We start from the raw sequence: 14,720 nt of genomic DNA, 5'->3' as shown, positions 1-14,720 counted from the left end.
AATTACTAATACTTGCTATGTATGTTCGGAGACCAGCAATATTCATTTCTCATCCATTTTGTTTCTGTTTGTTGATGTTGCTGTAAAGCAAGAATGTGACAGTTGGTCGGAGTTGTATTTGTCCCGCCCCTCCTCCACTCTGATTGGACGGCTGGCTAAAAAGTGACAGTGATGAGCGCTGCGTTTTACTCAAAGTTGAGCATTCTTCAACTCGAGGCGACCAGTAAAAAACGCCGAGCTCTCAGCGCTTGAGCGTGAAAAAGACGCTCAGCGCCTCGTTGCGCTCCTGGCGTTTAAAAAACGCGGCGTTCCCATTGAAAACAATTGAAAAAGTACGCTAGCAGCTGGAAAAAACGCTCTGGTGGACACGGGGCCTTAGTGAGCTCCCTACATAAGCAACACAGAGGGACACCTGATACAAATCTTCACAAGTTTATGCTTGCTTATAAGATACACTAAGATTTTTTTAAGAAATTCATATTTTTATTTAGAAAGGACACACAAAAAAGTTTGTTCAAAAGTCACAAAGACATTTACAATAGCCGCTTTTCCACCATCAGGCCAAATCGTTCTCGTTGCTTAACCAGAAGAACCGTGGCAACGTCTCCAAGACGCTTGAAGAAAGTAACCTCCAAAACTACAGTACCGTGAAAAGTTTCAGGCACTTGTATAAAGATGCTGTAAAGTGAGGATGCTTTAAAATAATGTCATAAGTAGATTTTATTTATCAATTAACTTCTATTAACTAAATCAAAACAATATTTGGTGTGACCGCCCTTTGTGTTTAAAACAGCTTTTGTCCTAGGTACACTTGCACATAGTTTGTCAGGTAGCTTTGGAGGTCGGTTTCTTCAAGCGTCTTGGAGACACGGCCACAGTTCTTCTGGATTTAGTCTGTCTCTGTTTTTTCTGTTTCTTGATGTAATCACAGACAGACTCGATGATGGTGAGATCAGATCTCCGTGTGGAGCATACCGGCTGTTGTCAGACTCCTTGTGCTTACAAAGATCTCACTGGATTATTACAATTAATGGCAAAAGGAATGTTTGGAAATGTAAACACACTACGGCAAAATTTTTATTTACGGCATACTACAAAATACTAACGTGCCTAAGATTTTGCATAGTACTGTATATAGCAACTGCTTTATGGAGAATGATTAGATATTTCTATTATTAACTTGTGTTTAGTTAATTCAGATAGTGCACTTAGCGAGCTACAGAGAAACTGGTAGCCAGGCAACAGACAAGTGACCAATCCTGAGTGGTGACTGCAATAAATGCATTCCAACAGCACGGTTCTGCATGGTTAGCCAACCGTGCTGAGAATGGTTTGTGATCGTGCCGTGCTGAACCAAGCTCAAGTGGAAATATAACCGTAACTGTTCCTTACCATTCTTAGAACCCTTTGGTGTAAAAGCGGCTAATGTTACAAAATATTTCTGTTTCAAATAAATGGTGTTATTTTGAACTTTTCTATTCATCAAAGAATCTCTGCAAAGATGTATCTCTGTTTCCACCAAAATATTAAGCAGCACAGCTGTTTTCAACATTGATATTAATAAGAAATGCTTAATGAGCACCAAATCAGTATATTAGAATGATTTCTGAGCGATAATGTGACACTGAAGACTGGAGTAATGATGTTGAAAAATCAAATTATATTACATTATAACATATATTCGAATAGTCTGATAGTATCTTATAGTCGTGAGGGTATGTGCACTTTCTTTCTTTCTTTCTTTCTTTCTTTCTTTCTTTCTTTCTTTCTTTCTTTCTTTCTTTCTTTCTTTCTTTCTTTCTTTCTTTCTTTCTTTCTTTCTTTCTTTCTTTACCTTACTTTACTTTACTTTATCCAGTCAAAGCTGGAATGGGAGAAAGTTTTTAAAATGACACACTTTACAATATACACTTTACATTACAATCTGTTTAATATTATTGTACGTGCAAAATGCAAACATCATAAAAACAAAAATAAAAACAAGTGAAGTAAATGCTTGATTTCCTCCTATATGAGATCCCTGAACATACGTGTCATTTTTCCACATGCACAGATATGTCATCACAAACCCGCCTTATGAGTTTGAGCTGGTGCCCACGGACCTGATCTTCTGTCTGATGCAGTTCGACCACAACGCAGGCCAGTCCCGAGCAAGCCTGACCCACTCCTCCCATTCCTCTCATTCATCCAGCAAGAAGAGTTCGTCTGTTCACTCCATCCCCGCCACGAACCGACAGAACCGCAGCAGCAAAGCACGTGAAGCCCGTGAAGCCCGTGACAAACAGAAGTAAGTTGGCCTTTATTTCTCTTTCTAACCCAGTAGCGTGAGTGTATGTTTGTGTTTGTTGGTTTTAGCACACTTCGTACAGAAAGGATGCTGCGTGTGTGTTTGTACCCAGCGTTCGTTGTTCTGTTTGTGAGTTTGCTTCATTGTTATGTGCATGTGGCCCTTGCCTTGACCACACACTGAACTCTATAACCATTTGATCATCGCCTCATCGCCAGGACCATGCCAGCATCAGTCTGCATATCGCTGCTGCATTTGTACAAACAAAATCAACCTTATTCTGGAATTTGAACTGTATGAATGATTAATAATAGTAGTATGACATTTACTAGTATGAATTTCTAGAACTGTTTAGTTAATATTTATTATTAAGCTTAATAATGTTCCAGGAATAGAGGCAGACATTTTCCATCAGCATTTGTGTATAGTTAATATAGATAATTTTGGGCTTTAGTTATGACCATATAAGAGTGAGGAAACCACATTAATTCATTTCTCGCCTTCCTGTTTGTCCAGTCATTGTTATATGTTTGTGTGTGTGAGAACTGCAAATTGCATCATCATGTTTTTAGTCTGTGTTAGTGGCTTATTTTTAGTTATGCTCTAGTGATTTATTTATTTTTCTTTTTTTAATGTTCCAGGTAGGGTTTAGAGACATTATCATAGCATAAATAGTTTCACACCATCCCCTACATGCCTTGCAGGTGCAGAAGCCCTTATGGTGTGTATTTCTTGAGGCAGTTGATCATTTGTTTGTGGATCATTTAAAATGTGCAGTTTTGAAATCTTTATCATCTATATATACAGTCTTCATGAAGAAGCTGTTGTTGAGACTTATCTCTCACCAGAATGAAGGAGCTGCAAGGCATTTTGGGATGCTGTAAAACACTGCATTGATTTCAGTGCCTGTTACGATGCGTGCCTAAAAGTTTTAAATCAAAAGTTAAAAGTTTTAGTGTTTGTAAGATACATTCCCCCTGCGAGAGAAAAAAAGTAGGTTATAGTAGTTGATATTCGAGATTTGAGAAGCAAATATTGTCCTTTCGTTTTTCAGTTCTATTTGGATACAATTAAATGATCAGATTTATTGATTTCTTTAATACCAGATAAGCTAAAAAATTCTGTTAAGTGTTAAAAAGTACTTGAAGAGTTTGTAAATCTTAAATACTGAATTTATATTCTCAGTAGTAACATTTTAGATTTTAAGAATCATTCGCCATAAGCGTAAAATAAAGATGGTTATGATTTTATGTTAACCAGACTAAAAATGTAGACATATGATGTCAGTTATTCTGTTTGAGACCTGTTACTTGCCTTAAACACTGTAAAACTTACATAGACCACTTTTTTTTCTAAAGTGCAACAAGGATGAATAGAATGGGCCCAGGTATGCAAGTTAATGATTCTGCATGATACAGCACCTGTTGTGGGATCTTTTAAACATAACTTTGTCCTTTGTGGAGCACTGTTATGAGAGGGGATTTTGATTTTACTTTCCAAGGAAATCATGCCTACTTTTCACCTTTGCTTTCTAACCGAAAGCAAATGGCTGCTGCTACTGCCTAACTCTTGTCATGCTCAGGACCATCCCAGCATTGCATGCGGTTGACTATCATCCTCTCTCTATACCTCCGTCCATCTGATAGGTTCCAGTGATCTCTCTCAGTAGTCCCCTTGACTTATTTGAGTTCCTCTTGTTCATTTACCTCTCATTAGGTTTTCTTTCTTTCTTTCTCTAAGACAAACTGCATTGTGTGAGAGGTCAGTGTGTCTGCACATTGTTCCTGCAGCTAGATAATCAAAATGTATTTACGTCATCCAATCCAAAAATTGTGTTTGGAATATAGAATGTAATAGAACATAGAATGTAATCTGATTGGATAAGTCATTTTCAAAGCGTTCAATTATAACTGAATAATAATAGTTACATGAAAAGCTTAATATGTTTTTTATATCACTTTGATTACATTTACTTCAAAATTCATATTAAAAATCATTGCAAAGATACACAAAAATAAACACGTTTTTATATAAAATTTGTTCAAAATGCTATTTGTTGATAGTGCTGACGGTAGAAATTTGAGTAATTTAATTAATTTTGTGCATAATATTTCTATCTTTAAATGTATATAGAATTTTTTTACAAATGATCGATCTGTCAATTTTCAATCTCCAGATATTGGTTGATTAACCTGTCTGGACAATATCGCAAATTTTTTACAGCACATGGGTGGCTTTTGTCATATTTGCCACTTTGCGTCATTCCTAACACCGTGTCCTAACCAAACACGATAAGATTCTAGCGACAAGCAATTTGTCTGTCCACACCGGACGTGACGTGACTACGAGACGCAACGAAATCAATCAAAAACCACAGCCAATCAGAAGAGTGTGAGGGCGGGCTCTCTTGGGAAGCGCAAGGCGCTCACAAAGAAATGGATGAGTAGGCCACATAATCAAATTCATAAATATTACACAATTTAAACATTTTTAAAAGTACATCCTGAGTGACTGAAACAATCTTTGTCATAGAATACACTTGTTTGTTCACAATGTTTTGAACGTTCTTGTGCCCATTTATTTATTTTCACTACCTGAGGTAAATTATCCATGGTTACTTTCAGTACGGCTACAAAGCTTAAATAAAGCACATAAACAGTACTTGAGATTATCATTGCCATACTTTGTATTGCTGTTCCAGCCACAATGTCACAGAAAAATAGAAGCCATTTCTAAAGTGGAATCATTGCGTGTCACCGTCGCGGATGGTTAGGACAAATGGAAAAAATATATTTTATCACGTGTCGCAGCATCGCGTGCAATTAGGACACGGTGTAATAACACCTTTTAAATGGAAGTAAGATTACTATACTGTACAACCTTTCGTAGCTTACGGCTACATTAATCCAAAAACGTAGATTTGGTCTGTTAAAAGTGCCCCACTCAAACCAGGCGAAAGTGGTTTCATGTTCCGCTCTCAGCCGAAATTCACCTCAGATATCCGTGTGAGAGGGGAACCATGATGAGAGTCCCTCTGCTGCTGAAATTGGCTCTTTTAACCCTTGCGGAGCCACAGGATGTCTCGCGGCGATGTAAGTTCCAGCATCAGTAGTAAACTCAGGGGAACGGAGCAAGGTGGCTGACTCCTTGCACCACCTCAGGCACAGCTCCACTTACATCAAACGACTGCGCTGTGACACTCTTCCCCCCGTGGCTCGTCGCAGCCTGACACTCCAAGGTGTGCAGCACATTTCAAGTTGGAGGAATAGTTGGAAATGTTGGAGTGCTGGAAAATGACACCGCCTAGGAGAATGCGAATGTGATGAGGACGGATGCCGGCCCTGCGAGTGGCTTAAGTCCTTGTAGAAAACATCTCAGAATAAAACACCAAATTTCAGAGACCCGATCACGTGATAACGTGCTCAGATACACGGCATGATACAGTCATTCCTTTTGGCTACAATATGCCCTTGTTTGAAGGCTGTAAATGCTTTTACATACCGTACATTTTGCTGTCTCGTGAAATCAGTAATAGGTCCAACAATGTGTGTTTCACCCTGTGTCTTTCTGAATGTGAATTAAAGTTCATGTATAGAGAGAGAAAGAGAGCGTGGTATTCTTTTTTTTTTTTCTTTTCTTTTTTTTTTTTTTTTTTTTTAAAAGAGAGATGCATGACCCTGCTTTAAAAATCTGATATTAACACTGTTTCTCTCGTCTTCTGCTTCTCTCCCGCCCGGCTGTCTCACAGAAAAGAGATGGTTTACAGATGAAGCAGAAAATGCATACCCAAGGAACATTCAAATCAAGCCCATGAGCACTCACATGGCCAACCAAGTCAATCAGTACAAATCCACTAGCAGTCTGATTCCACCTATCCGAGAAGTCGAAGATGAATGCTGAACGAATCCCCGGCCTTTACCATCACTGAGGGACTTGGGTCATCCTGCTGTAAAAGATGAGCGGTAATCGCGATACGATGACTGATGAAGATGATGATGATGGCAACACATTGTTCTTCCCTTGTTCGACTCAAGGGTCTGAAGCGATCGAGAAGTGGAAGGGACTTCCTATGTGTATACCTTTAATGTTACTTCCATACTTTTATATATGTATACATAGTGATGTACATAATGACAATCAAGTAAGGATTGTACAGCCCCTAGCACTTTTTGAAATTATGTTAACAGGCAAACAAAAGAAGAAAAAAGAAGTACTTCCTGCGATTCTTTGCAATATCTCACCTCTGCCGTGACCTGACTCCATGCAGAGGGTGCTATAATGGAGGATGAGGGTCACCGTCGTTCGCTTCATCCAAACACTACCCAAAGATTAGCCCCGCCGATTGAGTTGCGTATCCGTCGTCCATTTCATTTTGCACTACCGCGTAATAACTCAAGCACCGCTCACGGAAGAGTCAAAGCTTACCCTCGGTTCTCCTCTGAGTTTGGGGCTGAAGTCACAGGCTGAGGCTGTTAAACGAATGGCTTTGTTCAGGGAAAACGAGTGTTTGCGTGACTGTATTCATGCATGGTGTGTGCCGAAGGCTGCCTGAACGTTCGGCTCAGGAAAGGATGCCCATTTCCATCCCTACAGACTTAGGCACATATACACATGGAAATGTTTGCTGTACCTAATGCAAATGGTCGTCCCCAACGTAGCTCTTCGGAATTGGCAATACACTGAGGATATGCACTACTTCTGTTGATGTCTTTCCATCATACATGACTGTTGATGTGGGAAACCGTCTGTGATCGAGGCTTATAACACGTTTGTTTGCGTCTGCGGCTCTGCTATTAATACGACTGAATGAAACACTACTGTCACCTGCTGATAATTCAACAACGATTGAGCTTTTCCGCTAAAATGAAAAATAAACGATTGAAAATGCCACATATTGCGAAAAGTGGGCATCGTTGGTTCCTCCTTTGGGTGTAGCCACTGCCTGACACAGGGTTGGCACAGGGGCGGAAAAGAGCTTGGATGTTCCCTGCGACCAACTGTGATGCCTTAAACTCTAGCCCGAATCCATGAGCTCAATCGTAATGTTGAGTTATCAGTCAGAGTTGTAACTTGTGGATGATTCTTGCTGTGGACTGAATGGATTTGGTCGTCACTCACTTCTATCAAGGCTACACGACTATGTTGTACCTTTAAAGTAGAACGTATACTGATACAAATGCTTCACAGACCTTTGAACTTTGCTTCAAGTGCTCTGTCAGATTTATACATAAGTACATACTTATTTTTTATCCATGAGCGTAATCATTTTGTACTTATTTTTATACATATCAGAGAACTTTATTTCTAAATGTATCTTAAAGATATCTTAATAGCTACAGTGCACAGCAGTTCAGTTTTACCCCTGACAACACCACATATCGCATAACATCAACCGGGACACGTCAAAGATCTGTGAACCCGAGTCAAAACGGTACAATTTCAGCTTTCCATCTGGAGTGCTCTTTGATACTCACACGGGCTGCTTTGAAGGACTTCGAGCTCTGCTACTAAAACTGCATATATGCTTTCATTTTCATAAGCTAACAGAGATGAAAACCAATATTGAATGACTGATGACACTTTTCTGTAATTCCAGGTAAAGCGATGTTGATCCTCAGACAGACATGAACTCAGAGATGTGCATGAGGAGGGGCTCTGCTCTTTCTGTAATGAGGGTAGAGTTATAGTAATATTAGCGATGATTGACCTAAATTAGGTCTCGGTAAAGAGAAGAGCATGCTGAAGTACTTGTGCAAACATAATTCGATCAGATCAGCAGCGAGCTAATAGCCATATGATTGTAGATGCAAGAAAAGAGACATTAGCACATGTCCATACATTGAGCAAAAGAATATAAATCTGGTGTATAAATTCTGCCCGTTCTAGTCCACAATTATTTTCTCAAGTAAAAGGATCTGCTTTATTGTTTGTCTATTGGACAATTAGGCTTTGTCCTGAAGTGATTTTTTGAATTGTGATTACATTGGTGTTACACTTTGTAGCAAGTAGATTTCTTAATAAATGAAGAAAAAAAATAATAATACTAATGTGAGTAAACTGTATGTATAATTGGATTGTCAACATACTTGCTAGCTTAAAAAAAAAAAAAGAAAAAGAAAGAAATCCATTGGAGTTAAATGTCCAATTTATTTGACTTTTTTTTTTTTCCTCTTCTATGTAAGGTCCTTTTCCTGTAATGAAACTACATTACAAAGGCAGATGGTGTTGTAATGACAGCAGGTTTCATTTGATGAGAAAAGTGTAGATGCACGTTGAGGGAAGCAGAAAGCAAACTAGCTTTTTCTTTTTGAGGATTATTAACCATCAGGTTTTTACATTCCATTTTGTCATCAGCATTTCAATCCATTTCAGTCACATATCGTTTGAAAATGTCAAAATTGGTTGTTTGTTTACAGACCTTTTTCTTTCTTTCAAAACACATACTCAGGTAGCAATCCTGATGACAAAACTACAAAATAAAGCTGGCTTACATTTTCTTGTTACCTTTCGTAGCCCTAATGGCAGTATGAGGTGATACTGATATTTTCTTCTCCACTGCAACAAATGTGCAATGTTTTAGTATCATGCAATTTATTTGTACATCTTGTGAAGATACTACAGTGTACACATATCAGCGTTTCTACAGTGCCATGAAATGTATCTGTCTACCAGCATCAGTCAGTCATTGGTCGGTAAGAGTGGATGAATACTGTGGCATCTAAAACTGGCATGGAGAACATCCAAGCCATCCTTGCCTCCATGCCAGGTCAGTGCCAGGCAGTGCAGGAAGACCAAAGGAGGAACGCTGTAAGACCCACTAATGCGAAAAGTGGCATTCAAATAGGTACAAGACACGTGTGCCTATGCAAGCTGCTGAAATCCTAGCACCTTGGTTATGGATACTGAAAAAGTCAAAAAAGTCAAAAAAAAAAAAAAGTAAAAAAAAATGCTGGACAGCAATGGCTGAAAGATGCTGGGTAGAACTGACATGATGTTTATTTCGATCACCTGTCATTGTATTCAAGAGTGTTTTAATTAAAGTAACATATAAAGCAACCTTACTGATGTGCTATGTAATACACAAATGTCATATTTTGGCTATTTTATTCTACTGTAAAGGACAGATTTAAGTTTTAGAAACTGTATAAAGAAAATACGCTGTAACCGAATAAATACTTGGAGGGGAATTAAGTCTTAACATGCTGAACTTGCATATGGATTACTGTTTTGTTGCTGTCTTTTCTTCCACTTCAATAAATAATCAAAACATCCATATATACATGTAATTATTGGCATATTCATTACAGGATAAAGGAGTTTCTCATAGCAGAATATGACTGATTTGACTACCAGACGTGAAGAAATTGATGGTGCTGAAGCTGATCTACCTGACTCTGTCAAATATAACCTGCTGATAAACATACTGTCTTGTACAAAAAGTTTGTACATAAATTGTACATGGTTTCTTTTTGTATTTTCTCAATTAAAATTGATGTATTTGTGTTCTACAGGTGACTGGTATATTGCGTCGTTACTTGATTTACACTCGACATTTGAACAAAAACAGTTGATGAAAAACGCGCATCATTGACAAGTGGACATTGTTACGGTTCAATAACGTGTGGTGGTGGAGGAAACGGTGCATTTGATGCAGGGAATACACCTTTTCCCAAACATCTGCTAACATTTAAAAAGGTGCTTACAATGACGGATAAGGGCTTGTTCACATAGAACACGTTTTTGCTTTGAAAAACGTGAGACGTGGGTAGTGGAATTGGGAAAAAAATGCAATTTTTAAAAAAAATGTAACTAATTTTAACTTGAGGGCCGCATATTTAGAACGCCGTGTCATGCGCGAGGTGCTGCAAAAGACGCAAGTGCTATGGTCATACACGTCCATCTAGTGCATGTTTACATAGAAAAACAAATTTAAAAAAATAGCGCATTGGAATGGAAAAACATGTTCTATGTGAACGGCCCCTAACCCCCCTCACAATTGAATTACTATACATATCGTCGACATAAGAATGTGATTTCAATTCCAAGTCATTTTATATCTACAAAGACAAAATGTGCCCCTCAATCTATGATTACATGTTAGGTCTCAAAACTGTTATTACATTGTTTCTATAGAAAGATATTAGTCTGATCTTACTCTTTTCAAAACTAAAGATTTGAGCTCGACCCACCAAGCCGAAATAAAGAGGAGGAAGTAGAACAGATGTTGTCTGCACTCCTGATTTGTAGGCTGATAAGGGTGGCACCCTGTAGGTTTAAATTTATGGCTTGTTAGTAAGGACTGGCCCCTTTGTGAGATGTTTTCAAAATGATTGATTTACAATAAAGTGGCTCCCTGTGTGTGCACGCAAGCTGAACTGATTCAGATCGATTCGAGTGAAATTGATTGATCAGCCATTTAACTTGGCAGTATGTTTACTGAACGAAACCATGCAAGACATATTCTCCCAGTTTCTTGCAATAAAACAGAAACAAGCCACATATCACAACCAAAACATCTACACCGCTTCTACCACTTCATATTTTGTTTATCTAAAACGAATAGAATAATCAGCTCCCTCTTTGGTACAAATATACTTAACGTGTTCATGTTGCTTTTAATATGAATATTTTGTATACTACAGCAGCATAGTGCCTTAACAGCTGTACTTTTTTAGCCTTACAAACCAACAGTAAAGACCGATGATTTGTAATACACAATCTCACTCCCGTCCGTTTGACCTCTCTCCATCTCCCTTGCCTGCTCCTAAGCCCTCATCTCTTTGCCGAGACAAAGCACTCTTGTTTTCAGCCCACAAATCATCCCGCCATGGACACTTCATGCTGTCCTTTGGATAATTGTGGATGAAAACAGCCCCCTACAATCTCACCTTGGGATGTAGTGGCCCCATCATGCTGCTTATTAACGATTTTACACGGTGAGTCACGGCTCCAGGTCTGTCAGTACGGCAGTAATATTTACTGTCTGACACATGGGCTGTTGGGGGAGATTGGGAAGGAGGCGGAGGGGTGGAGGGCGGACGGGCTGATTACACTCGTCCACCTGACAGCGACTTCATCCCTGAATCCTTCCGCAAATATACTCATAAGAACATCTCGGGTGTCGCCGCAAGGCTGCTTATTACGAATTAAAGCATAACGCGCACGTTATTGAAATGCAGAGAGGTGGTCGGAGGTTCGTCTGAAGCCACGACAATTAAAGTTGACGAGGTCGGACTTGGGTGGGTATTTTCCCACATGAATACATTCGAGTGGCCATTATGGGCCATTTAGCAATCAATAGGTGCTAAAATCAAAAACAATTTTCTGGGTGGATTGTCAGTGGAGTAAATGAAAGTGAGAAATGTCTAATATTGAACACTTAACAATCAATGTGTTGCACACTTGATGGGGTTTGTTTTCAACACGACTACAAAGAATCCCACTATTATTCAAGTCAAAGTCACCCCTCGGATCAGATATTGACTCAAAACGCCGTCTCTCCTGGAGTCCTTTGCGTGGGTCTCGGACAGACAGCAGTCAGAGGAGGAGTAGCTATCACCGTGGCAACAGACCCCCATCCACGGTGACCCCCCTCGAGTCACATCCGACATCATCTTTAGGAGCCCTCCAAGGCCCCGGCTTGGCCGTGATAATAGTTTCCATGACGATGCAGCATGCTCAGTGCATCAGTGCCAGCTCAGATAAACAGTGATCCTTTACAAAAACAAGAAGGTCATTACGGCAGCTTGTCAAATCAATGCTGAGAGTGTCCCGGCTGATTAAGCCATCCTCTCTCAGCTCTGACACCGTGTCAATAGTGCTGCGCCGTCTGAGCACGGCCAGATGATTGGAGTGAAATGCCCATCAGTCAGAGAGCTGAGCCGGACTAATGATTCCCTGTGCTGCCTATTAGAGCTACATGACAACTCAATCCTGCACTAGAGAGAGAGAGAGAGAGAGAGAGAGAGAGAGAGACGAGAGAGAAGAGCGAAAGGAAAACAGTGACCTTGTTGCATTATTTGAAGCTGAATTAAATTGGCAGCAGCAGTTAATCTTTACCTGAGGCGATTAACAGAATTTAAGAGGAACAACAAAAGCACGGCGCATTTGCCATTTTTGCTTTCTCTTACTGACATTTTGATTTCCTTCTCCATCCATTCTTCTGGGAGATGATGATTTATCATTAAGGGAACGGGAGAGAGGGGAGGATCATCTACATCATAAATCGCTAGCATAAAATATGCTCTCGATTCGCGCTTTTAATTTGTTTTAGCGCGTCGCTCCCCGGCCCTGTGGTGAGATTTGTGTAAGCCTCATCCAATTGACACATCCATTTTGTCAGCTGGGATTCATCCCCCTGTGCCCTGCTGGTTACCGCAATGCTGAGCTGGTGGAGTCGACTGGTGGTCTGTGCAAATGTGTGCGATCAGATAGCTGAAATCGCACGGCATTAAGCGCTCTCGCTTGGGAGCTGCCTAATTGCTTAGTGTTAATAGAGCACACTTAAACTCACTAATCTTGATTTACTTTTTATCAGACAAGAAGACTAAGATTGAGCATGCACACAAAAGTCAATGGTCTCCCGGATTATTGAAAAAGAAGTCTCGAAGAACTGTTATTTCACTTCAGGCACATATTTTCAGCTAGATTTTAGCAGCCTGATCTCAAATATGGGTCATTGACACTAAGTATAACAAAAGTATTTCATTGTAAGCAGCATTTTGGTCATTTTATGTTCACACTCAATAGATTTTTCATTTCATAAATCCACAATGTTGATGAAAGTTTTGGAGTAGATAACATTGTCATCACACCACTGGACCATAAAATGAACTGGAACAAAACAGGACTTGAATGTAATTTGGTGAAGAACTTTTTTTAAAACTGTCAACTCTGTATACATTTAAATAAATAAATTATTAGTTGACTTCTTATCATTTTCAACTACTTCAATGGATTATTTTGTCAGAAATGTATATATATATATATATATATATATATATATATATATATATATATATATATATATATATATATATATATATATATATATATGACAATTAAAAAATTGGAAGGCTAGGAAAAAAAAGATTCCTTTGATATTTTCGTGTTTAAACACTGAATCAGTATGAGATGAAAATGCCATTATTTGGGATTTACCTGTCAATGGAACTAATAAAACATTTTACAGGTCATGGCTAAACATTTACACGCTTGAGAGTTCACATAAAATTACACTCAGAAGTTATTATGCTCAAAACAAATTAAGGATGATGATGGGTATAAATAAAGGCATGCAGTTATTTATACACGCCTGGCCTATCATTTGCTAATATTACAAGATTTCTCTCAGCATGAAGACTGGGAGGAAAATCGTGACTAATTTAACATGACATCAAAAATCGCCTCTCCTCTCAACAAATGTTTGTTGGCAATGGTCAATCAAGCTCTTTCTCCACATGCATTAGTCTGCCTGTCTACATGTGAAACAGCAGAGAGAAAACAAATCCACAGGGAGTAATGTAATTGTCTTGTAGAGCAAGCTTTCCTGAACACAAAACACAATCTGAAGAGAAAATGTGTAAGCCGTGTGTGTACTTTCAATTCTCTCCCTACCAGCGCCGTGTCATTAATAATATGTTATTGAGAAAACACAAACACGCACACTTCGGCATGGATAGAAATCCATTATGTTGATTTCTCTCACCCTGTAACGTGTGATATTTACAACAATATTAATTGTCACTGCATGCATGAAGATAAATGAGAGGAAATATCATGTCATAAGTAGTTAAACATGAGTAAAGAAAAATAAATGAAAGTCTGTATTGTGAACATCAAAATTACTCTACCATAAAATTAAAGGCAGTTCACCTTTACAGTGTTGACAGATGGGATGACTTTGAGCTGTCTCAATGTCCATATGTCTGTGAAAACATGAGTGAATAGTCCACACGTATTTCCTTTTTTTTCTACACTACTATCTGGCCTAAATAAACACCGTCATCATTTACTCATCCTCATATAATTTTTGTTTTGTTTTGTGGAACATAAGATAACTTAAAAAGATTTTATATAAAATGATATTTTGGGAAATGTCTTAAAAGTCTCAAATTATTTTGCACATTAAGCTGAGATAGAAAAAAATTATAATATAAGAAAAACTAAAACACTTCATCCTAAAGGTTACCCTAATTTCTCCAGAATTATGCTTTACCGTTTCGTCATTCACCATCTGGCAATATGTGCTAATATGCATGCCAGTATGTTGGTTACTAAACCAAACAAATAATATATATGTTTCACACTCAACAGATTTTTAATTTCATAAATCCACAATGTTAAAGTTCCACAATGTTAAATTTATGGAGTAGATAATTTCATGAGCATTACATTACACACACAGACACTAAATAAATAAATAAATACAAAT

General features: G+C 38.5%; 1 protein-coding gene across 25 annotated transcripts in view; it reads left to right on the top strand.

The window, feature by feature from the left end:
- kcnma1a (potassium large conductance calcium-activated channel, subfamily M, alpha member 1a) overlaps window positions 1-9,795 on the top strand; it is a 214,760-nt gene extending 204,965 nt beyond the window's left edge. For 18 of the 25 annotated variants that reach the window (XM_048204313.1, XM_048204309.1, XM_048204295.1 and 15 more), the window contains 3 exons: window positions 2,054-2,287; window positions 3,646-3,674; window positions 6,036-9,795. In XM_048204313.1, the coding sequence (XP_048060270.1) occupies window positions 2,054-2,287; window positions 3,646-3,674; window positions 6,036-6,187 (415 nt within the window). In that variant the 3' untranslated portion in view covers window positions 6,188-9,795. The remainder of the gene's footprint in view (window positions 1-2,053; window positions 2,288-3,645; window positions 3,675-6,035) is intronic. The other 7 variants (XM_048204318.1, XM_048204317.1, XM_048204315.1 and 4 more) reach the window with 1 other exon arrangement.
- The last annotated feature ends 4,925 nt before the right edge of the window (window positions 9,796-14,720 follow it).

This window comes from Megalobrama amblycephala, linkage group LG10 (genome assembly GCF_018812025.1).
Source record: "Megalobrama amblycephala isolate DHTTF-2021 linkage group LG10, ASM1881202v1, whole genome shotgun sequence".
NCBI lineage: Eukaryota > Metazoa > Chordata > Actinopteri > Cypriniformes > Xenocyprididae > Megalobrama > Megalobrama amblycephala.
The sequence above is the reverse complement of the archived record's forward strand: the minus strand, read 5'-3'. Positions and strand labels throughout refer to the sequence as shown.